Source organism: Amphibalanus amphitrite, unplaced genomic scaffold (assembly GCF_019059575.1).
Source record: "Amphibalanus amphitrite isolate SeventyFive unplaced genomic scaffold, NRLGWU_Aamphi_draft 001857F_arrow, whole genome shotgun sequence".
Classification (NCBI taxonomy): Eukaryota; Metazoa; Arthropoda; class Thecostraca; order Balanomorpha; family Balanidae; genus Amphibalanus; species Amphibalanus amphitrite.
In genome coordinates, this window is record NW_024883350.1 from 60,000 (window position 1) to 85,374 (window position 25,375).

The 25,375-nt window shown below is 49.2% G+C and overlaps 1 protein-coding gene and 1 long non-coding RNA gene across 5 annotated transcripts in view; one reads left to right on the forward strand and one right to left on the reverse strand.

Moving 5' to 3' along the window:
- The window catches only part of LOC122375508, a 49,810-nt gene extending 30,031 nt beyond the window's left edge, over positions 1-19,779 (forward strand). For 2 of the 4 annotated variants that reach the window (XM_043354929.1, XM_043354927.1), the window contains exons 10-15: positions 4,693-4,877; positions 5,555-5,753; positions 9,396-11,236; positions 11,385-11,575; positions 11,817-12,050; positions 19,006-19,779. In XM_043354929.1, coding sequence (XP_043210864.1) covers positions 4,693-4,877; positions 5,555-5,753; positions 9,396-11,236; positions 11,385-11,575; positions 11,817-12,050; positions 19,006-19,406 — 3,051 coding nt within the window. In that variant the 3' untranslated portion in view covers positions 19,407-19,779. The remainder of the gene's footprint in view (positions 1-4,692; positions 4,878-5,554; positions 5,754-9,395; positions 11,237-11,384; positions 11,576-11,816; positions 12,051-19,005) is intronic. The other 2 variants (XM_043354928.1, XM_043354930.1) reach the window with 1 other exon arrangement.
- LOC122375509 lies at positions 1-25,163 on the reverse strand. The gene is made up of 2 exons (XR_006255413.1): positions 24,838-25,163; positions 1-1,135 (listed from the first exon to the last, which is right to left on the reverse strand). It is a non-coding gene; the product is annotated as an uncharacterized LOC122375509 (long non-coding RNA).
- Between the last annotated feature and the right edge of the window lie 212 nt (positions 25,164-25,375).

Consider the following 25,375-nt stretch of genomic DNA (forward strand, 5'->3'; position numbering starts at 1 on the left):
TAGAAAGCAACAGCAGGTGTATTGATATTCCGGGTAGAAAGTCAACTCAGGCTACAGGATATTCCAGGTAGAAGACCACATCAGACCAATGGGTATTTCACGCAGAAGGCCACATCAGACGTATGGATATTCCGAATGGAAAGCGACAACAGACCTATGGATATTATGGATAGAAGGTCACGTCAGCCCTGTGGATATCCTAAGAGAGAAAAAAAACACTCCAGAAGCCGGCCTGGCATAAACGTATGTACAAGGCGAGGATGACAACGGAGCATCAGGCTTTTGCGTACCCAATGGATAGAAAAAAGAACACACAACAACTGATAATGTGCCACAGCGTTATGTAGCTGACGAGATGGCGGCTAGTTATAATAATTCTGGAAATACGAACGATGTTTAGCATTTTGCCGTGTCAAATATTTTGCCGCAAATGCACATCAGCTAGACGTTTCCTTCAAGTCATGTCTGTCCGCTTCAAAATGAAATGTTTCCGCACCACCCATCAATTTTGAACATTTTAGGCAGCTTCTTGTGGACATGAAAGACCTGTTTTCATCTCTCGTAGCAACCTTTGCACATACATAATTCAAATTTCCTGAAAGCTTTACTTATGGCGTACCGCACGCCACTCAAGGCTTGAATACTACTTTGCCGTTCATGGTCTCTAAGCATCGTGAGTGTCACCCAGCAAGCCGCGCATTAAGATCGCGAGATTACCCCTAACAGGCATTGATTTCGCCAAACTACCACACAAAATGGCGACTCGACGGCCGTCCTGATTCACCCGCTGAATGAGTCACTCAAGAATACTCCCCCAACTCACGCACACTGGCCGCGACTTCCCTCCCCTCCCCTCCGGGCAATGTACCCGTCTCGAGGGAGCGTTTCCGTGGTGAGGCGCCGACGTACAGCCCAAACTGGGTCACTGGTGCCGCCCCCGGCACGGTGTTTTGACGCGCTTCAGACCGGCCCCGCACACCCAACCCGGCAGGTTAGGTGTGCCGGTCGATACCGGTTTGAACCGGTCGATAGGTGCTGTTCGGTTCGGTCGATCGTGCAACATACTGCGACGTTGAATTGCATACCATTCGGGGTGCTTGGCTTGAATGCTGCTGGCTGCCACTGCGTCACAGAACTGGAACGCCAAACGTGCAGGTCATTTCGTAGGAATGAAATAGCTCTTCGAATAGACCATAAATGTCGGGGAATTCAGTCGTAAGGCTACACGCACACTGTAAACGATCAACGAAGCGTACCGCTATCTTACAGCTTAGAGAAGAGCTAGGCTTAAAAATTTAAGACGTTATATAATTGACATTAGCACACCATACCATTACTCATGACCGGGGGTCCCACTTTCACTTCATTTTGGCGAGCTAAAACGGTCATCGAGAGGATTTTCGTCCAGTTTCTAAGCTTCACAAAGTGAAGATAGACGCCTCGAATAGATATCCGTGCTCGTTAAGTCATAGCAGACGTGCCAACTCCGACCCACGGTGCGTGCTGGCATCATCAATCAAACAGTGGTCATTAATGACGTCAGAGGGAACTCGTGACGTCAAATTGAGCGGATAGACTGATGCGATCGTGACACAGCAAAATAAGACGACGTCGGTTCCGCTGGTGACGCTTTACATTGGCAGCCAGTCGCGGAGTAGTAAGGTAATTTTTGTCGAGGACTGCTAACAGTTTGTTCACATAAAGTGTCATACTGCACACATGAATACTGAATAGGAGGATGGCAGCTTGAATAAGTAGCAAGGACCGTCCCACAGTTTCCAACGAACGAATGCCGACGTTCTAAAGGACTCCGTCCGCTGGGGTGCAATCACAATGCAACGAGTAGGACATTGTGTGCAAGTACGTACCTCCTGCTATTTTCTTTCTTTGGTATCGACATATACCACTCCCAATAGACATTTCGCCTGAAGTGCCACTGTGTCGTCTGGTGGCAACTTTCAATGGCGCCAGCTGGCTTGCTGACAATGAATTACACGGTCATTGAACCGCATGAAGCAGTCCCTACTCATGTTCAACGAGGGCCCATGAACGCGAGCTACGTGTATCCGCAGTAGCCAGCACGCCATCCTAGGCAACTATGCATGAGTCTTACATGTGATTGTTATTACATGTGATGGTGGTTACAGTCACAGTGTACGAAGTCCTGACTCTGGTGCTTCGGTGATAGAAATAGGTGTGTATCACGGTAATCCATCAGCGCGGTCAGCTGAACTTTCATACCACTTTATTAATTAGACACAAAATTGTGTCTCCCACACGATAGGGTAGAACATATATACATTCAGACATAGATGAATTAGATACCGTCTACGTTTGTGGAAAACGAATGTGGTCCAACTAACTTTCTGAACCGATTAATATCACAAGTTCCAAGAATGACTTATGTGCTGAAAACCTTGCTTGCTTCAAAGCTACATATCGCAACCTAACCGCAGGCGTCGCCGCTCTGTTGGCTTGAAGGAGGCATGACGCGCCACACAGAGCTCACGTTGGACTAAGCAAGCAATAGGCGTAGCTGCGTAACTGCGTAGCACGACTACGCACTGGTTCACCTAGGCATTATGAAGGTGTAAAGTCCTAATCACTCGTCAGCACATCCTTTTCGGATGTTTTATAGGTAAAATGTTTTTATTCCGCGATTCGTAATCCCAGTTCGCTCATTCGCTCATCAGCAGTTTCAGTATGAGCATTGCGGTACAGTATACCGTTCAGGCGCTGACTTCCACTGCCATCTAGGGAGCGGGGATGGAAGCACTGCATGTGGGTGCTGCGGTGCAGTACACCCTGCAGGCAGCGACCTCTGCTGCCATCTAGCGAGCATAGGTGAAAATACAGTGAGCGTTGCGGTGCAGTATACCCTCCAGGCAGCGACCGCTACTGCCATCTAGCGAGCAGAGGTGAAAATACAGTGAGCGCTGCGGTGCAGTATACCCTCCAGGCAGCAACCTCTGCTGCCATCTAGCGAGCAGAGGTAAAATTACAAAGAGCGTTGCGATTATGGCTGCGGTGCAGTATACCTTTCAGGCGACAACGCCTCCTGCCATCTAGCGAGGGGAGGTGAAAATACTTTCAGTTTCGCCGGGCAGCGCGATGCTTGCAGCTTTGCGGTGCACTATAATTTTTAGGTTTTGTCTCGTATGTTTTGTAGGGTAAGACCCTTGCAGTCAACGAGATCTCAGAGCCAGAAAGATTATGAAAATTAGGGACAGACACTGGTGTGGGCGACCAACCTGCAGTGCGCCGCCCCGCCGCGCCGGGCCGTCACGCGCGGACAGGCCACCCAGCCCCGCTAACGGTCACCCCACTGTACGTGAGGATGCACCTGGGAAGGATAGAACAGAGGGAACGATGAAATTTCTGGTTATAATGTCTAAGTACTCCATTTGCCGACCGGAGATGCAAATAGTGTCGGGAAGGTTCTGGAAAGTAGCTCACCACAGCGTTATTATTGCGAGACAAAAGTTGACTCGCGAAAGGACAATGTTTTTACCAAATGCGCATTGACAGAGACCCGCGGGGGCGTGAAGGTAGAGCTGGAAATCCACCACAAGCTTGTTCTCGATTACTGAGGGTTACAGTGAGGGGAATGGGATGGAGCACGAAGAAATTCTTGTGCTATGCATTTGGTATATTTTTATCTTTTCTACTGCATCTGCGTGACACTAAATGTTGTTGGTATTTTAGTCTCATCTTCTCCATTCATTTTTTTCACCTAATTACTGATAAAAGATGGCTAAGTTACGAAAAATGAATCGCATAAACATCTTGCACAGATCATCGCCTAGACGCATATGTCGTAAAATCAACCACTGTGAGACGTCCAAAAAAATTCGGCCCGAATCATGCCGAATGAACAAACACGTCGATCGGACAAGCGCGGATTAGAGTCAGATTACCTGGATAATTATACTTTGTTTTGATGCTGAATGTGGTAAACACGCTACAATGAGCAGCCAGAAATTGATGGGTGGAAGCAACGGCAAATAGGATGACAATGTTATTCAAAGCACAACTATTTCATGTTTGCGCAAACAGTCAGTTTGAGCACAGGCAGTTATGTATCTCGTTGTAATGCATTAACCTCTGAATAGGAAGAGCAGCATTAAGCCATTCAGTTTGTTTGTCGCTATACCGCCAGTGGCAGGTCCCGCTCTCACTTTTCTCTTCTTGGTTGACAGTGCAAATTAAAAATGAAATTGTTTATAATAGTTGCAGGAACAGTTGTCAAAGTGCAGTACGAGTCACATTTCGCGTTTATTCGTCATTGATTGCACTAAGCAGACCACGTTAAAAATGTATTGTGCTCACACCGGCCGATATGCGGCCCAAACGGAGGATATGACATCACCCAGCGCCCGGCCGCACGTCATTGGTAATGCATTGGCCCCGCATCTGGCAGCACCCAGCTGATAAATAACGAATGCGTCGCTCGGGAACCAGCCACCATAGATCACAGTGGCTCGCAATCGACTCTGACGCGGCACCGTTTGACCTATCGCGACTTGCGCCGGTCTCTAATAGGGTGCTCCCAAAGGCACCTCACCACCTTCCAGGGTACGGAGAACCTCAACCAACCCAACGAACAATGTCATCAGAAGTTCTCCAATGTTTAGTTATCTCCTAGCCTGCGTGGTGTATGACCCATGGTGACGACGCGGTTCTTTCTCGCAGGTTCTGATGGACCTGCACGCGCACGTGAACCCGGTGATGCGCTCCAGTAAGGGTCAGCTGATGACTCCGCTGGACTCAGCGCTGTATCGCGGTAACCGGGGCTGCGCCAAGTACCTGCAGCTACACGGAGGGGTACCGGCCAGCACGCTGACAGACAAGGATACCATGATGAAGGCTCTCAGTCAGTGAGTATGATGCCGTAGGTCGGACTGCCTATGGGCGCTCTGATCTGCAGAGTTTATCATAGGCATCTCTTTTAGCCATTCGTAGACATTCCGACGGACTAAGGTACAGGAGTGTCACACTCAGCAACCGCACTATGCAAATAGCAGCTGCACCCGGCCATGAGACACGTTGAACCCAGCTTCTGATCATTTAACTCCAACGGATGCATAACCGGACAATTAATAGGACGACGGATGCATTTGTATTTCACCGGCATACGCTATTGCGCCGCTATTGTATTTTACCAGCGAGAACTATTTAACAATGCTTTACACGCGTCGAAACTGCATTAACTTGCTTGCCTAGCGCCTTCGTCCAGCGGTACAACGGCAGTGACCTTTATGCAGCACCAATGTTTACACAGCTCGGGACTGCACCTGCACTAGCTAATGACTGTTTGTCATGACTTCGCTTACCTGTGAGAATATCGCCTTATGTTTTTGCGATAAAGGTCATTAAAAACTTGTTCTATGCCGTTATGAGAATGCTCCACCAAGCTGTACAACTTTCTCGCACTACAACAGGATGTTACTAACAGCCCCCTCTCTCCTCTCTCTCTCTCTCTCTCTCTCTCTCTCTCTCTCTCTCTCTCTCTCTCTCTCTCTCTCTCTCGCTCTCTCTCTCTCTCCCCGAGCAGCAGCGCACTGAGCGAGTCCCAGACCCAGAGCGCGTTCGTTCTCTCGCCGGAGACGTACCTGAACCTAAACCTGTCCTCTGACGGCCTGCACTCGTCTCTGAGCTCGTACTTGCGCTCGGGCCCGTCCACGTTCACCACGACGCCGGTGGAGGACGGCGTGCAGACAGACCGGCAGCACACCGAGCACGCCGGCGTGCAGGTCAGTAGGGGATTTATACCTGGGTCAGTAGGGGCAATCAAAGGCCTCTTGCACCAAACTACCTAGCTAGGTAAAATCGAAAAACCGGTTTCAGAATAAGCTAATCTAACGGTGGTAAATTTGTTTGCCATAGCAAGAGGATTTTGGTGCAAGAGGCCTCAGGTCAGGTCAATGAGCGATGTACCCAGGTCAAGTCAGTGGGAAACTGCCCGTGTCAGGTCGTTGAGGGCCTACCTATGTCGGGTCAGATTTGAGGAAACACAGGGTGGAAGGGATATGTTCAGCGCTCGTGGCTTAGGACACGTCGTATTGAAGAAGGACGTGGGCCAGTGAGAACGTGCTAGCTGCTGACGTGTAGCCATGAAATGTATGCATTATAGAAAACTCAAATCCGGTCGAGTAGGGCTCCGACATCGATGGTTTATCATAGATGAACCAGCTAATACATGGCTTTATGTTGTATGACATACATATTGTGCAAACTGCAATGTGCAAAGTGCATCTCACTTTGGTGCATATTTCATTCTTGACCTTTTGCACTAAAATCGTGAGAGATTTGTTGATCGAAGCACTGTCTTATGTCCACCATGCACAGCTGTTGTTGTGATATCATCATAACTGGACCGAATAATTAAGTAGCTGTTGCGCCGCTGTAACGATCCACTGACCGGCTGGTCACGAAAGGTCACGTCAACAGTCTGTTATCCAGCTCGCCGGGTAACGCTCTACTTTCATTGGTCGCCTGAGGCCTATCGCGGTCACCGGCGGCGCGCACTGATTTCTCGACGACGGTATCTTAGCAGTGCTGTCTGCCATCAGTCATTGCGCCGCCGTCGAGCCGGTATTACCTGTCTGTTCTCGCCTTCCAGGGAAGGTGAAGGGTAGTGATGTAGTGGCTATTAGCTATTGCCCAGCTCTTCAAGTTGCCAGAGCCAGCACTCTCCGGCACCAAAGCAGAGGCGTTTGGTGGTATAGGACGAAACGGTTGCTGATTTGTTGAGTCTGTCATTGCGTTAGTGGATAAATTATTGTGACGGAAGCAAAACACAAACACGCAACTTCAGCTGTGATGTTATTCATTGTTCTCGCAAGACAAGTGAGCAGTGGAAGACTGTTTCCTGTTCAGCATCTGCCAGCCATTTAAATTGGGGCCAATCGATGTTGTTTGAACGCCATTTATTCGGGTGGCTGACATTTTAGAATCCGAAACGCCCCTTAAGAGGCCCTTTGCATAGCTGATGCTGGTCCACTCCTTGCGTGCTATTTAAGGGCTTCTTTATTTACCAAGATATGATCACGCGACCCAACCAACCATCCTTAGCCAACAGCCAGAAGGCACCACTTAGGAACAAAATCACTCTACCACATGTTTCTGTGGGACGCAGGCTATTAGGAAACCTCATCGGTGGACGGCAGGTATTGTGTTGATGGCGTTCGTGCAGTCTTTTGACATCCGTAAAATGTTTTACATGTTTCTATCCTCGCCTCAAAACGGAGACGGAACATCAGTGAACTTCGTTTACATTCACTTTCAGTGTTAACTACGAAGCACCAGCTGACCTAGACGCCTCAGTCGGCTTGGAACCATCGCTGGATTCTGCTTCTTTTATTGCATTCTTTGTCGAGTCAGTAGTGTCTGAAATGCTTGGCTTCTCCTCTGCCATGATGCCTTTAATCGGTTCTTGGTCTGGCATTTCCGTCGCCTCCGTTTCCTTGACATTCTCAGCGTCTTTATCCGTCTCCGCTTGGTCCTCGGGGAGCTCTGGTTTGAAAGCGCATACAAACACTCTCTGCTCCCGACAGTCGGCCATCTGCCAGTAATCCTTGTCCACATAACGGTACGAACAGGACGTATCCTTCATTCTATTATCGTCCTCGATGAACGTCGGCGGTCGGCCGTGCTTCCAGTTAGTGTATTCCACCTTTGAGCCGTCCATCCAGCCCCAGTTTTTGGGCGTGCGTCGGTAGCGCATCCCGATGTGATACCAGGAACCGTTGCCCACCAGTTTGTCCACGGCCAGCTCGTGTTCGCGGCTGCGCAGACTGACCAGCTTGCTGTTGCGGTTGTCGTTGCACCAGAGCTCTCCGTTGGCCCACTCGCCGACTAGACGCGGCGAGTGGTGGCACCAGCCGGCGATGGCCGTCCAGCCGCGCGGACACGGATTATCCGCCGTCGGCGCCGGCTCGGGGTGACGCGCCTTCTCCTCGTCCTTAGCTTTCTGCCAGGCGATCAGCGGCAGCAGCGGCGCGCGACACAGGAACGGGTACAGTCCGCCGCAGTTGGTCTTGATGAAGGATCCCTCGCCGGCGCCCTCACCGGCCTCTGCGGCGGCGCCGTCTCGCGCGCGCACCCGGACGCACCTGCGCCCCTTCTCGGGCGTCCTGCCGCCAAGGATGGTGACGTTGCTCTCGAGCGGAGTGCCGTCGAGCCACTGCCACTCGCCGGCCGTCTGGTTGTACTCGGCGCCCACCCACAGGTCCGTGAAGAACGCCGTGAAGTGGCGCACCTCGCGCGCGCTGATGGGGTGTATCAGGTGGCCGCCGACCGAGCGGCAGTAACGGCGCGCGCGGCGCTGAGTGGCGCGCATCCGGTAGGCAGCGGCGTAACAGGCGTCCTCCAGGCGCATCCAGGTGAGCGGACAGTCGAGCTCCTCGTAGGTCATGTCCTCGGCGGCGGGACACTCGTCGCCGTCGTCAGGACAGACGTCGGAGTCCGGGAGGGACACCAGGTGGTTTTCGGCCGCTGACCTCGCCTCCCGAGGGGTGCGACCGTCACACTCCAGAATCCCAGACTGGAGAACGCTGCAAGTGCCCGGCTTGATCGGCTCACCATCCTCTTCTGAGCCTCTCATCACGTCTTCGTCGGTAGGATCATCCGAGTCGTCTCTTGGGGGTGGTAAATTCTCCATGATTTCATTTATCGAGTCCTTATTTCCAAATTTTATCGAGTGGGTACCGTCATCATTTAAATTATCTTCTGTCAACATCTCGAGCGGTATGCTTTCACGAAATTGACCATAAACTTGGCAGAAATTTAGCACAAACATAGCTGTTAACAATTGCATCGGTAGATGATAGCGTCTATTCATTTTGGGAAACCAATGTGCCACACTGATGACCTATGCAATATAGTTGCTTTTCTTATGTTTCTTTGCTTTTCCTACGATGTGGGCACATTCAATGCAACGTAAATGTTCGTGAGAAGATGAGCTTTAGGACATGTAAATGCCGTCATCGATAAATTATTTCCGACAAGTTTGCAAAGTGCGGGCGCGGGAGGTGCAAATCAAGTGACTATAATTTCGATAATTTTTCACACCATTCGCGTGCAAACAGCGATGACAATCTTCCCTGAACAGAATACCACGACTGTAAAAATACAGATACGCAATGAAATTCAGAAAGCTATGGCCATGAACGTTATTTTATGCGGAGCATCGATTCCAACCTTATTAAATAGGCTAACTTTTGCTGGGGCGCCCTATACTTAGGTGAATATATTAGCAGATTAGGTACATAACCGTTCACATTGTACTTTGCAACTTGTAGTCCTATTCTGACCAACCGCATCTACTTCACGTAAGCGGTCACATGTCACCACCCACCAGCCCCGCTGTCCACTGAACACTCCCCCTTCCGCAGGTGGCCATGCCCGGTCTACACCAGCGCTCTCGCTCGACCGACGACGCCGCCTGGTGGCAGGATCAGCGCTCCGAGCGACGGGCCCGCCGACCGGCCGACGACACTCCCGACTCCGGCCGCGAGGACAGCGAGCGTCGACACCGGCGCGACCGACGCGTGGTACGCGACGAGGACGTCGAGGATATCCACAACGTGGAAGTGGTGCGCCGCCGTCTGCGCCGCGAGCTCAACACGCGGTATGTGGACGAGCAGTATGACTCTGGCCCTGAGGGACGCGATCGGCGGCACTACAGCGATGACGGACGGCGGAGACGACATAGCGGGAGCAGCGGGGACGAGCGGCGCACTGACCGCCACCATCGCAACAGGAGGGGACACGACGGCCGGCAGGAGCTGGACGGCGCGCGCTACCGCCGACACAGCGGCGAGGAGCGAGGCTCCAGGAGGTACCAGTACAGTGACGATGAACGGGGATCGCGCAGGAGAGAGTACGACGGGGACCACAGAAGCCAACGGCAGAGATACGACCACAGCGGAGACGAGAGAAGCTCGAGGAGGTATGATGATATCGACGACGACCGGCGCACGAGACGGAGGTACGATCACAGCGGGGACGAGCGGGGATCGCGACGGAAGCACTACAGTGACGACGAGCGAGGCTCGCGGAGACGCGAGTACGACGACGATCGGCGAACGCACAGAAGACGGGGCGCGGACGGAGACGATCACAATGCTAGACAGGAATATGACGGAGACGAACGCAGCACACGGCGAAAACGGGACAACAGGAGACATGAACCCAACTCACGTTATTCTGATGATTACAGCGAAGGTCACGACGAGGTCGGTCACACGCGTCGTAGTCATAGCGAGGACCCTCACGGCACACGCGGCTCCAGAGGCCCCTCTCGAAACGGAGACAGCGACCCTCGGCGGCGGCGACCCCGGCGTCAGGCCGCGTCAGATCCACCCGACCATCGGCGGCCGCGCGAGCTGAACGAAACCGAGGAGAAGGACGCTTCCGACCCGGACGAGCCGAGCCGCGACTCCTCTGAGCGTCGGCGCCGTCGCCGCCGGAGACGGCAGCGCGCCTCTGGTTCGGACCCTGTTAGTTCAGACGGCGAGGACGGCACTGAGCAGCGTGGAACGCGAACCGGGACGGAGCGGCGGCGGCGCCGAGCTGCAGGACACCGCGCCGCCGCCGGCGACGGCAGCCGCGCCCCGCACAGTGACGGAGACTCTCCGGCGCGAGCTGACTCAGGCATAGCGAGCGTGGAGCGCGGCGGTCAGCCCCGGTCGGACAACGACGCGCCGCCCCCGCGCCACGCCCGACAGAGGTTCGCCAGTGACGGCGAGCAGCCGGGGGCCGACTCACAAGGAGCAGCTCCAGCGACGGACGGCAGGCCGCTCCGGAGTGACGTGGCAAAGGCCGCGGTGGCCAGCAAGCTCGGTGAGGCGGCGATCAGCAGTCAGGGAGGTAAACTGTCTGAAAAGGGTGTCGGGAAGAGCAACATAGTTCACCCGGGCCAGGGTGACAGGCCCGGAGACGGCCAGAATCCGGCCGCGAGGAACGTGGTTCGGGGCGGACCGCGGCCTCTGGCGGAGATCCTCCCCAGTTCGGCCGACACCAGCAGTCACCCGACCCCACGGGCCAGCGGGATACGGCCCTCGCAGAACGGCGTGCCCAAACTCAAACGGGTCCGCTCGGCGAAGGACTTCAAGCAGATGCAGCGCGTGCCTAAGCTGGAGCAGGACCTTGGCTCGCTGTCCAAGGCGCAGCAGAACAAGCTTGCCGACGGGATGAAGGACGCAGACGCGGCCGCCAACGAGCAGGCTCTCAGGTGAGCCGATTCAACAGTGTCGCCCATGCAAGATGAGAGCGTTACCAACGGTTGCTATGTTTAAATCCCGTGCTTTATTTAAGTTACTATATGTAGCTTTATTCGTTACGTCAAGTTCTTAAAATTCCCTGCATATTCTCCATTCCAGAGTCCAGGCCGAAAAGAAGATATTCCAGGACCTGCTGGAGCTGAAGAGGGTGCAGATGAGGGTCAACAAGACCAATGAGGAGGCGTTCATCAAGCGACTGGCGGAGAACTTCAACGCCAGCGTCATCAAGCTCAGTCTCAAGAGCTTCAAGGGGCCGTATACCTACACCGCATACGAGGAGTACCTCAACAGTAAGCAGTAGTTTTGACATAGTTTGTTGTTGATGAAGCCTGGAGGTACACCAAAACTGTACGGTCAAGTATCGTACCAATTTTTAAATATACCGCCGTTGACTTAATCATTCGAGCCAGATCGAGTGTTCTAAAAAAAGTCAGCACTTCTATGCACCAGCATAAGTCGCGAGAAGTCGCGACCGTCCTCCGCTCCCACAACTTCACCCTGACCGCTGCACCGTACCCTGTCCTCCCGCAGCCCAGCTGAAGCACCTGCAGGTGCCGGCCAAGCGGCGAGCGGCCAAGGCACGGCGAGCCGAGGAACTGGCCCGTGTGAAGCGCTCTCTGCAGCGCGCCAAGGACAGTGTCAAGGATGAGGAGCTGCGTGCCGCCCTGCAGGCCGGCCAGGGCTGCCACCACGCCTCGCACGCCTACACGGGCATCCCGTGCGTGGCGTACAGTAAGTTGCCCTGCTGGCAGCACCGCCGCTGGCGTAAGTAGGGAGCGGGCGGGGCCGGAGCTAGCAGCAGCAGCCGCCCGAGCCGACCCGGCCTGCCCGGCACCGGCGCAGGCGGCGTGTCACCTGACCTGACCTGGGGCGATACCTACTAAGTGATGATATGAGGAATCGAAGCGGGCTGTAGTATAGCGTTGTTTGGGGTAAAGAGCGATGGGGCACCAAAAGCAAATATCAAATCATGAGATCAAGGTCAAGAAGCCAATAATTGGCACGGACCATAGGTAAAGTTCTCAGAGTCACCATCCAGGTCAGGTCAGGTCCTGTAACGCCACCAGCCGCCGGAGCGCCTCCATTGAGAGCCACATTGGTGACTTGGTCTGAGCAATCCACTGCACACTCGGCAAAGCATGTGATAAAGCATGAATGCTGGATGCAATTAGTGCATGCGTTCGTAAAAAAACATCAACCTCTGGTTAGCCTTTTGTTCCATTAGCGCAAAGAAATAATGCACCTGCAAATGTCACTTGCTCGGCATAAGGCATGATAAATATGTCCAAAATGTGTAAAAAAAATGTTTGCTTTGAAATGAGAGCTGGAGAATCGCGCAAGATATGATTAGCAGAGCATGTACGTTTTGTTCGGCTCAACGTAAAATAGTAAATACTTTAATTTAAGTACACTTGCATATGCTAGTATGGGTGTTTGGAACTTTGCACATATTAGGTATCACGCGCATATACTCATCCACTTTCCCACCTAGGTATGCATTGCCAGGGGTGTAATTTTCCGAAAATGATTGTGTGTGCCCAGCTGTAGAGGCGCCAGGCTGCTAAGGGGCGCAATGGATATTCTTTATGTGGGAGCCTAAATTAACACCGAATTTTATAACATCAGGGTTTGGTGTTTGTATATTTGTTCATGAACAGTTCGTGAACAATGTTCATATTTGTTTGTTTATTTGATAGTTTACGAATTTTGGCATTCAAGGTCACATGTTCACCAACGATTCTCTGTTCACGAACAGTTCGTGAACGTTCATGAACGTTCATGAACAAGTCATCATTTCTGAATTCTGATATCTTTCGAGCAATTGTTATCATAAGGTGCAGACATGACTGCAGGCATGTTTTACATGTGTAAAATGCACCAGTCATATCTCAAGCACATGGAATCGTGATTCATAATTATTTTTGCAACGCTGAGGCTTAAATTGTGCATTTAGGACCTGGCATGACGTCATATAAGACGCCACTAAGGTTGTTTGGTGCAGTAGGAGCTTTTCGCTAATAACTTCCGATCGAATTGAGCTAGCGAGACGGTTGAGCCATCAATTGACTCAGAAAGAACTGCCACATCGAATGATATGCAGCATGATATCCTCCATGCAGCTTTGTGACACGAGTGGCTTTGACCTGACCTTGACCTGAGGTCAACATCCTAAAAAGACCTAATCAAAACAAAAAGTATATCATTCGAGTTTCGACGCGCCTAACCACGACGAGCACGATGGTGACACAATCGCGGCTCTGCCACCATTTGTGGCGAAGTTACTGACCAAAAACCAAACCCCTACTTTATGACACTTGACCTGACCTCAGGGGTTGGTGTAAGACCTTGAAATCGGATACCAATCGTTGTGGTTTGTTAATTAAGACGCACACGTTGGCTTTTTCCGCAAGGTTCTAGCTCAATTAGGAGCGAAACGGCTTAGGAGGGGGTCTTTCCTGTATGTTTGATGCAGTCTAGCAATGCAATCCAGCCATCCAAGAAACTTTGCGCGAGACGTTTTCTTGGATGGTTTTCTTGGATAGCTTGATTTCATCGAGGGCTTCTGTTTTAAAGAAAATTTGTAAGCTTTGCTGAAATGTTGAGTAATTAGAACTGCCAGTATTTCAGTATCTAACGTGTAGTTATTGTTACTGTATTTTATTTATGCATATTTCGGCCTTTTTTAAGCAGATAACGAACGATATTAAGAAACATACAGGAAATAATTACGAGCGAGCGAGCGCAGCGAGCGAAGTGAGTCTTTTCAATAAACGGAAAAATCTCAGTATGAGCGGCCCGGCCCGGCCCGGCCCGGCCCGGCCCGGCCTGTAACGCTTTTGAGAGGCTTATATCTCAGCAACCGCTGGACCGATTGGCCTGCGGTCTTTTTTGTTGGGTAGCCCCATCCCTTCTACCCCGTAATTGACTACTTTTGATACATCTCAGTGACCATCGTCGCACGTGCCACGTGAAAAGTCAAGGGTGTTCAAGCTGTTTTGCAAAAGTAGTGATTTTGAGAGGCTCATATCTCAGCAGCCGTTTGGGCGATTGACTTGCGGTAATTTTTGTAGGGTAGCAGCATCCCTTCTACCCAAAATAGGATACTCTCGATGCATGTGGCTCACCCCCAGTGCACGTGCAAAATACAACAATAAGAGGTGCCAAATTTGTTCCCATTTCAGTAACTCGGTAATTACTGGGGCGATTTCGCTGAAACTTGGCATACAGGTAGGCGCCCACCAGGCAATGCATTCCCATGTGTTGCGGTTAGGGTGTTACTGCACGTGCGCACGTGCAGGGGGCGTTTCCAGATCTCGAGAACGGCTGGGCCGATTGCGCTCAAATTTGGTACACGGTTGGGAACCAGTTAGTAGGGTGCCGTGCAAAAGTCATTTTGGACCCGTTTGCACGTGCGCACGTGCAGAATGCCGCTTCCAGATCTCAGGAACGGCTGGGCCGATTGCGTTCAAATTTGGCACACCGTTAGCGACCGGTTAGAAAGGTGCTATGCACAAGCCCGTTGGAAGTATACCCTATCGCCCTTCCGCACGTGCAGGGCTCACTATCTCGCTCGCTCGTTCTTCGCCCAAAAGGCGTTTTACTGGTATCTAGGACTCTACCGCGACGAAATATTTCTATCTCGAGTTTTCAAAGAATTTCATGCACTCGGCCAAGGCCTCGTGCATGAAATCCTTTGAAAACTCTCGATAGAAATATTTCGTTTTCGCGGTATCGTCCAAGAATGTATATTTCTACCCCCTCTTTACCGTGTTCGCGAACAGTTCATGAACGTTCGCGAACTGTTCGTTGTTTGTTTACCAAAATTTGACCGATGACGTCACTTGTTCGCGAACACATTCCTTCGTGAACAGTTTGTTTATGTTTGTTTATTTGAAAAATTAAACAAACACCAAACCCTGTATAACATTGCTAGCCGAAGCGCGCTTCAAGTGACATGTCTGACTAAGGCTAAGCAAATACACGGTAAAAAGTGTAAAGTGACCGGAAGGGCGTCAAAAAAAAAAAAAATGTAGAGGGGCGCCACCCAGTTAACACCGAACTTAAGAGGTCAGAAGGGCGCCGAACAGTCAGTAGCGCTAAGTTGGTGGTGACGCCTTACTAGAACTGATTAAAAATCAGTTCTATCAGAGCCTTACCGAGTGATTAAAAATGCTATATGATCTTGGGGCGCAGAGAGGTCAGAAGGGCGCCGAACAGTCAGTAGTGCTAAGTTGGTGGGGACGAAGGGCGCCAGACGGTTACGAGGGCGCCGTGAGACCATGAAAAGGGCGCCATTCTCCTATAAGGTCGCCGAGTGATTGAAAACGTTATATGGTCCAGGGGCGTTGAGAGGCCAGAAGGGCACCGAACAGTCGAGGGATGCACGGTGGACACTGGACAGAAACAGAGACATAAGGGCGCGAGACGGTCAGGACTGAGGGCGCCGTTGCCCGTTAGACCATGAGAATGGCGCAGTGCTGTCAAAAGGGCGCCATTCTCCCAGAAGGGCGTCGAGTGATTAAAAACGCTATATCCTCCAGGAACGCGTGACGGTCAGGAGGACGCCGTTAGAGCATGCGAAGGACGCCGTGCTGTCGAAAGGACGCTTATAGCTCTGTAAAAGCCTTGTGGGTGCATTTTCATCATTGTGAAGGCATATTTCAGGATTGTGGGTGCATCTGCCCCACAAAGAGATATAAAATTACACCCCTGTGTACCTATTGGTGCACACTGCACATCCATCGTAATTCATATGTAGGTAGGTGCCAATATTTACGGGAATATTCTTACAAAATACCTACATTTGTTATGGATTTACATAAATTTATTTTACATAGATGTGCCGTTCACCTAATGATATTGCGATAATCTGACAGTCCTGAAGAAAAGTCGCTCCAGAGCATGAAGTTTTTTTAGTTGATCATTTTTATTTTGTTCGTGCTCTCAGTTGCGGAAACACTAAACTCGAGGTAAGGTAAGGGCAGGTCAGGAACGGAAGGTCACGTTGTGCTGCATAGGTATGCGACGCAAGGCCTATTCTTCACGCCCTACACGATGGTCATGGACGGTTATATCTAACACCTTACTGAGCGGGGCAGGTAAAAAGTGCAAATCAGCCGATAATATCGGGACCCAATACCAGCCGCGGGACAGACATGGGACGGTCTTCGGACCGGATCCAGCTCGAGGGCCTGAGATAACCTATTTTATAAATTGTGACCATATTTGGATACGCAAAAAGCACACTGCAGTTTATGTACATAACCAAAAAGTGAAGTGTTGAAACATAAAACTATATCTAGCGTAAAAAGATACCAATGACGCTAAGAGCTTTAAAAGAGCGCCGTCTATTTTATCACCTATGTTTACTTTCAGCTGTATAGTTCAATTCTCTGCCGATTTCGTTTATGCACAGCACTGCTACCTCAGCACTACACATGCTGAGGACCAATTTTAACGGCAAGGGGATGACCCCATAATTCACGTGACCCCACGATTGTGCAAGGCACCAGGTCGCGTGGCGGCTGCTGGTGGCGGCTCACAACGGCTTATGAAATGGGGAGAGCGAGAAGAGTGGGAGAGCAAGTAATTGATAGTGTGGGAGAGAGAGAGGGAGAGAGATAAAGAGAGAAACAGAAAGAGAGAGAGAGAGAAAGAGAGAGAGAGAGAGAGAGAGAGAGAGAAAGAGAGAGAAAGAGAGAGAGAGAGAGAGAGAGAGAGAGAAAGAGAAAGAGAGAGAGAGAGAGAGAGAGAGAGAGAGAGAGAGAGAGAGAGAGAGAGAGAGAGAGAGAGAGAGAGAGAGAGAGAGAGAGAGAGAGAGAGAGAGAGAGAGAGAGAGCATGAAAGGAGAGTGGCATATTTTGCATCAAATCACTGCTTTCACAGCTATAATTTCAAGGAAAAGCTTCTTACAGTTTTTGCTGCGAATATTTTTGAAACAATGATTTAATACTCGTTTTCACGAGTTACTTTTGCAACTCATCTAACATACATTTCATCCACAGCATCATGATAATAAAGTTAACACAATCGTGCTTGTTGTGTGTTTGAACCGTAACCCGCGGAACAAATGTGTAAGACGTTTCCCGGCATGACCGGAAAGTGAATGATTTTCGTAAGCATGTTACGTGACATGTCACCTGTCCCGCTCCACTCAGGTCGTTTGTCCAGTTAGTATACACATGAGTCAAGCGTTCATGGAATGTGCTAGCTCTCGGTCTCCATTTTTATTGTCCGCAGATGTCCAGTGTTTAATACATTAACCCGGCAGTTGCTGGGGTATTTCGCCACCCACCGTTTGCTGGGGGGGGGGGGGGGGCGTTAAACGCCCCCAGCCGATAACTCGAGAACCAATAGGCGCAACGAAACGCACGAGGCGGCAAACGAAAGAGCGCGATGAGACGCTTCAGATGAGTACTTTAAAGTTGAGTTTTGAGGTCACAGGTCGGGTCAAGGTCAGGTCAAACACCTGAAATCGGCCTTTCAGTAGCATGGACTTCAGGACTTCGCAATGGGCGCCTCTCGTCATAAACTCTGTCAAAATGGTGCACAATCCATCGTATAAGGCCTACAAGAGTGTCAGCTCCATGTAGGGGTCAGTCAAGCATAGGTCAGGGTCAAGGTCAGGTCAACCGGGTAGGCACATATCCCCGAAAATCAAAACTGATATTCGCATCCCGTGACACATGTTTTATGGGTAATTTGGGGCGTAGAACACGATGGTGACATTCATTTTATCATATGTGTACGTGTTTGGCTAAAAAAGTTTAATTTAAGAAATGCATGTATCATAGTCGTGAAGTAGTCACGAGAAATTGTCAAGATTCAGTTCAAGATTTTGGAAAATGCGGAACGATAATCAATAATCGAAGATAGCCATTTGATTGTTCATGGTATTGGCAGTCTAATGGCGTTTACGGCATGTCTGTATGTCTATTCTGTGATTTTATATGATTTTTTGAACATACGCCGTTTTTGGTCGAAAATTCAAAAATCATGACGTCACTAAAACCTCGATATCTCAAAAATTTTCCGACCGATTTTTTTGAAACTTTGTCACAATAAACTTCAATCAATTCCCTACAGGTACCCAACATTTGGCGCGCCTGCGGCGCGCCGTTTTTATGCTATGGCCCGGCGAAAAAAGTGGGGGCGTTTAACGCCCCCCCCCCCAGCAACTCGCGGGTTAAAGGGACCCTCCCACCTTAACATTAGTTTTGAGTTGAGATAGCCAAGTTTGCGGCCAGGCTCAGAAACCACCATTTATCCTGGTCGCAACCCCCGCAGCTTTATGGTGTTCAAGAAATTTCTTCCCTTTACTTGCAGGGTGGGACCAGCTTGGTCCCTATCTCTTAACCATTACGGGAATCTGATGACGTCATCAGGCTTTCGAACGTCCGTTAAATGTTTGACTAAAACGTTTTGTAGCACGCGGTGGTATATGCTGCTTTGCACGCAACAAATGCCGCACTTTCAAATAAAGTCGCTAGGAACAGCGGAGATCCCAAAAAGTAAACAAAAGTAAAAGTCTAATATCTTGAAAATTGGTGAATATTTCTCGATGAAATTTGGTAGATATTCGTTTTTGCTCTTTCTGAACCGAGCGACATTACTTTCATGCCAATTCATTAACTTTTTTGAAGGTGGGAGGGTCCCTTTAACGTAAGCTCCACATCACCGCTGACACTAAACCGATCTAACACCGTGTTTTATCCGACAGTCACCAAAAACAACCACCACGGCGCGGCCAAGGCACCCACCAAGACCATCCTGCCCAAGATCAACCCGAGCACACAGCTGCCTGAGCCTGTCGACCTGCGCTCGTACGATCCGAGCAAACCGCTCCGGTTGGAGCTCAACCACGGTGGTCAGAAACAGGCGCTCGAGCTGCCCACACAGCTGCTCGACAAGAACAGGAAGTACCAGGTGTCGTTCAGCATCCGACCGACCGACGGCGGCGGCACGGCGGAGGGAGGGGCGGAGAAACCCCCGGGCGCGGCGACCAACGAGCGCGGCGCCTTCAGCGACGGCGAGGCGGCCGCGCGGACTGAGAGACAGGAGCAGACGGGTGGGTCGGCGCCCGGCGACCCCGACCGGCACACGCACGCAAAGTCGCTGTAGGTCGACCGGGGCGACGGACAAAGTCCGGCAGAAATCGAAACGGACCACCAGTGCGGAACCTTGTCAAACATTGCTATTTGTGAAACTTGTGATGTGGCGTTCTTCGCCCGCGAATCTCCCTTTGCCATATCTACGCTTGGGATCTGATGTGCTGATCTGCGTTTGTCGAACGTCGCCTATCGCGTCTCAACCCAGGACTTTTCTCTGTCGTTGTGACGCCGGCCGGAGATCTGTTTGTTTGTTGCGGGCGCCTCCTGGGCTGGCGCCGTAAAGGGGGACGATAATTGTTGCATCGCGAATTATATTTATCGTGAGTTTCTTGTGATGTTGCCAGTATTGAAATAATACAATGGCATGGTTGGCTTTTGAAGAACACAGCGTTCACAGATCCGAAATGTTTCAACCGGTAACCGTCAACCAAATGAATGCTGATCAGTTGAATGAAGTATAAACGGTAAACCAGCCATGACACTTCGACGGATCGAACGGTGAACCAATGGCTTTGGTCTGACCAGCCCATTGCAGGGTCATGAAACCAGAAACGATAACATTAGTAGGGGGAAACATAAAACATTGCGTGGACAGAGGCGAGTACTCTGTACTTAGGTAGGTAATTGTTAGCGCCCTCGCCCGCATGGAACAGACGCGGTCATCCAGTCGCGTCAAACGGCCACCGAAGAGCGGAGTGCCGACGCCGAGTGAGCTATAATCGGAGCTGACACTTATAGATACCGGTTACCTGCTGAGGGATGTGGATGACCGTCAAACCGAAAACGGGTGCCGTGTGATCAACCGCAACGAAGGGGATGGTTGATCCCCGGGCACGTCCTAACCGTTTGATGATCCGGCGCGGATCACTGATCCCATGAGGCGAGCCCAGAAGGTACAGGGCGTTGAGTCATGATGATAGTCGGCACGGGAGAGTTGTGACCTCAACCGGTGGCTTAAAGCTCGAATCACGAAGGGCTTGCGAGGATCGATGCATGGACTGGACTGAGTACCGAGCACCTATCTTTATGGAAATAAGCTATTGGGTTTAAGATTTTTTAAGAAAGCACGGAGTCTGCACAAGCAAATTTTTCAGTTATTTTACGCTCATTAGGACAAGGCATTAGGGATTTAAGCAGGGGCGTCGCCGACGGGGGGTCGGGGGGGGGGGGGGTCGTGACCCCCCCACTCTTGAAAACTGGGGGTGTCGACCCCCCCACTTTTGCGATGCTGAGTATGCTTTTTTAGCTTTTATGTCAGTGAAGCAGGCGTCAGCAACACCAACAAATACATCAGATTCAAAATCACTTCAAGAGCTCCCTAAAGCCAATTAGCCAATTACCTTAAGGTCAATTAGCTGTGGGCGGGGAACACCAGCACAACAATGTTTTTAAGTAGCCCCCAACCTAGTACCTTTTTATCCCTCAAATGATTGGACGCGCCAAAACTGCCCCGAGCGTTCGTCTGATCGTTTAAAAAAAAAAAATGGTCGCAGTCGATTCGTCGGATCAGTAGTCAGTACCTAACTACAAAACTACAAACTAGCCTCAGCCCCATGGCTACCGTCACAACTAGCTGTACAGTGCACATGTAGGGGAAAGGGAGTCAGATGGAACCGTCTCGGGCTTTCGCAAAGAAGTCGCGCAAAAAGGAGCCGATTGCAACAAAACTTCCGGTGCGCTCGAGTTAATCACCTACTTAAAATAAATCGATATCCCTGATTCAAATAAAGATGACCTTAGTTCACTTTTTCATAACGTGCTTTTAATTGATAGGGTAGTATTTGGAGCTGATTTTGAACTTAGCGCCCATCTGAACATTTAAGAAGTAGTTGTGTTGCTTATTCATATAACATGCTAGGAAGCAATCGGTGGTGGTCATCCACTATTAGGTACTGGTCGATCTGACCTAACCTGATCTACCCCAAATGCATGGAGTCATCATCTTCGTTCAAAACTAAGATAACATTCGTAATCAGAACCTCGAAAAACCATCACAACTTACATTCGTTAAGTTCTAGCAGGTCCCGAGTTTCTCTACTTATTGGCGATGACCTGAGTCCTGAGATGACTCGAAAACTTGTAAATGGGTATCATCGGCTTTCTCTCGTCACGGCCACGGGCAGCATGCTCTTTTATCCGCAAACCTGTAGATCGATCAGGGGTCGAAAGCATGCCTCAGCGTTAGTTTAGTATACGTTATACATACGGTAGCGACTGGGAAACCACCAATAGAAGGGCTACAGTGAAGCAGAAAACTATTCGATAGCTCTTTTAACGCTCTTTTGCTAGCTTCGCGTTAGATTTCATCTCAGGTCTATGTTTGGCCCATAAGAAGGCAAACAGCTAACTGGACAGATTCTGTCGAAACATCTGCTTTGCAATAACTTTCGATTCCGTGAATTTGTATGGTATGTAGGGGAAGGTGGGGTAAGACGGCCCAGCGGGGCAAGACGGACCACCAGCCCTCCCGGCTGAACCGCTGCTGGTATCTACTGCTTTATGCACTCACTATGTTTGTTTTCCTTCGTAACAATGGCCACCTTGAGCTCATGCTGCTAGGACGCATAGCTTTTGAGTTATTGAGAAAAATGTTGTTTTTCGTCAAACCGATCTAATATAAGAGGTCTACGGGTGATTCAATTACGGCGCCTTTCTTGCATGGTTAGTTTCTATTTTGCACTTTACTGTGAAGAACAAAGTTATAAACATAGTTATAGTCACACATTAGGAAAGGCAAGGTTTTGCAATGTTGGGCTATTTGACATATACGTCATGATAATGACAGAATTTAGATTTGGGGCAAGACAGACCACTGTGATCCATCTTACCCTGTGGTGGTCCATTGTACCCTGCATATGGAAAGTTTTTTTTTTCCAAAACATTGACACAAGTTTAAGTAAGCTAATTTTTCAGGAAGGAGTCTTTGTTGCATGTAAGCCATGCATGAAAGTGCTCAGTTAGCATGCATTCATGCCAAACGACAATCAACACACATGTTCCCTGCTTTTAGCTGCACTTTCATCACACATGAGTAAAGAATAAAGGCTCATTTTGTTATTTTACCATTCTGGTTACTTTTTCTTACAAGAGTACAGAGCAGAAGTGTAACACACATGGACGGGTAGTAGGCACTGCTGGGTGGTCCGTCTTACCCCACGTTTTTTCTTGTCTGAGTTTTTGACGCATCCACCACCTAGATGTCTTTAATTTGAAATTTAGTCTTTACACATATCAACAGAGGAAGGATTGAGCATTCCGAAGACTATAAATAATATGAATTACGAGAGCAGTGTAGCAAGATATGCGGCCTCAAACCTTAGCTGGTCCGTCTTACCCCACCTTCCCCTACATATGTCATGTCTTGTCACCACCGTCTTGATCTCTTTGAGACGCGTCACATGAGTTAAAATTTGACCATTCAGAATTAACGTTAAAACGACCTCAGGTCAACGTTATGTCCTGATCGAAAAAGGACCTCCTGCTGCATATGAATGGATCCGTGTTGTTGAGCTGAACAGTGAACACCTTCCAGGTGCTGTCATCGCTCTACCGCGTCTTCGTCAAAAGTTGTAGAAAAAAATGCTGGTGGCCATCGATGGACATTTCCACGAATGACCTTTCGAGTCATCACTCGCCATAAGTTGCACCCTGTCCCTGGCAATGATGAGCTGATTTGTCATGGCTCCAAAGATATTTTGCGTTTCTGTCGAACTTTTTCAAAGCAGGAGGCATTCGTGCTTTTTCTAATTTCTCATTATTTTCTAATGATGAGGTCACGTATTTGACCTGCCTTCAGATCATAGATGTAAATCCTCAGTTAGAATCATGAATTGCTGACACGTATAACCCCATACATCAGTTGGGCAAACTAGACTTTTGGAATCAAAATATGGAGGCATCAATAATTTGATTCTGGTGGGAGGAGCCATGACCAAATATGGGCATGGAATCAATTTTTTGAGTCATTTGGGTACACTTTTGACTTCAAATGAATCGTTACGGTTGAAAAAAGGCCCATGACGGTGAGTTTTTTCTTTAAAAAGGTAGAAAAATGTGGTAGCTTTCCAAAAAGTGTTACCTCAAAACTAAGAAATTGTCCCTTTGGCCTTGTGAATGAGAGAAAGACAGAGCCACTGTCCATCACGTAAAAGCTGTTTTGAGGAAATCACACTGTATGTTATTTTTGTATCATGAATCGCATACTAAACAATCAGTATTTGTGTAAAATGGCAAAATGAATTTTTCAAACCCCTTATTATCATTGTTGTAGTGCTTTTATATTTATTATATGGTTTTTACCTGTTGCTTCAGTTTTTGTGTTCTTGACATTTAAAAATTGTGAATTGTTATCAAATGTAGTGAAGGTTAACTACAACAATGCTATAGGTATCTGTTGTAGTGCTAAGGATACCACTAAATGAGAATAGTAGCAAGATAAATGATGTATTCCTGCAAGTCATTGTTGCCTATCTCTTAACATTACCTGTGAATCAAAATAATGATTAGCCAGCTGATGGGGAATCAATATTATGATTATCTGTTTAAAGTGAATCAATTCCTTGATTGCCTTTCACTACCTATAGAATTCAAATTGTTATGATAGGAGCAATATTATTTTGCTTAGGAGATAGTTCCAGCATTTCTGTTCAAGATCAGGCATGCTCCTTCTTGAAACACTCTCTTATTTTTATGTGATTGACAAGTTAGAAATGGTCTGCATTTATGCCCAAATATGGTCATAAGGAATCAATCTTTTGATGCCTCCATATTTTGATTCCAAAGGTCTAGTTTGCCCAACTGACATTAGGTACCAGTACAGTATAGTGTACCAAATTTCGAAGTTATGGGAGAAAAGCTAAAAGAATGGCAAGAGGGGAAAGTTTTTATAGAGGCATACCGTATAACTGAACTTGACATGGCGACCAGTGATAATTTTTACGCAAGTGATGTAGGTAGGTATACCTACCTAATAGGTTATACCAAATTTGGCGGCGCTGCGCGCCGATTTTTCACACACGCACACACACACACATACGCACGCACAAAACTGGGAAGTGTGGCAAAAAAAACACCCCTACCCATCGGGTGAAGACTAGAAACCCGACCCCCCCCCCCCACTCAAAAATCCGTGGCGACGCCCCTGGATTTAAGTCGTCTCGTCCCGGGCGGTTCTCTCAACCGTTCTGGCTTTATAGGTACTCGAGCGATTGAGGCCTTAACAGTGAGATTTATATGCTATCACCGAGACTTTCCTGAAGGTTTGGACCGTGAAGTGAATGAATTAGTCCAAGGCTCCAATCAGTCATTCAGAACTCCAATCAGTCACTAGTCAGACGTTACCCGAGTAAGCTGATACATCGCAAGGCCCTATCCTACGGAGTAGGTATCAGGACATCGGATGACGATTCAGATTGAGGTTCCCAGTTCCCACCTCACCTTACCTTACGGCTCGCACTGCAAATCCAGGCGTTTCGAGACAGTGTTTCCAGGGTATATAAAGATATTTGTTTCCATGGTCCATGGCTTCTTGAAAGTTGAACCTATCGCTATTCCAGCCAAGGCTATAGAACTCATTCCAGCCTTTCATTTTAAACGCAGTTCACACATGACCGTCAGTCTGTCGGTGTCGGGCCCGTCACCGTCGACCTGACGGCCTGCAGCCCGTCAAACGAAAGTTGAGATTTGGTAGCTCCCATTGGCTGCCATATGTTGTGACAGAAATGGCGCACTATTTTCGAGATGGACGCAGATGGGGGAAGGGGATGGGGGAGGGTAAAGGCCGAGAAGTTAAAAATATTCTTTGAATTACAGAAATAAAATACCACGCTTTTACATTTTTATGTCAAATAATGCTGCAATTTTATTTTAATGAAAGACACATCGGTTCGCTGACTTAAATCAGGGATCGAATCTCAAGATATCGTGCCGTAATAAACACTTTCATCTCAACAAATGGATAGAAAATGATATAAACTATCT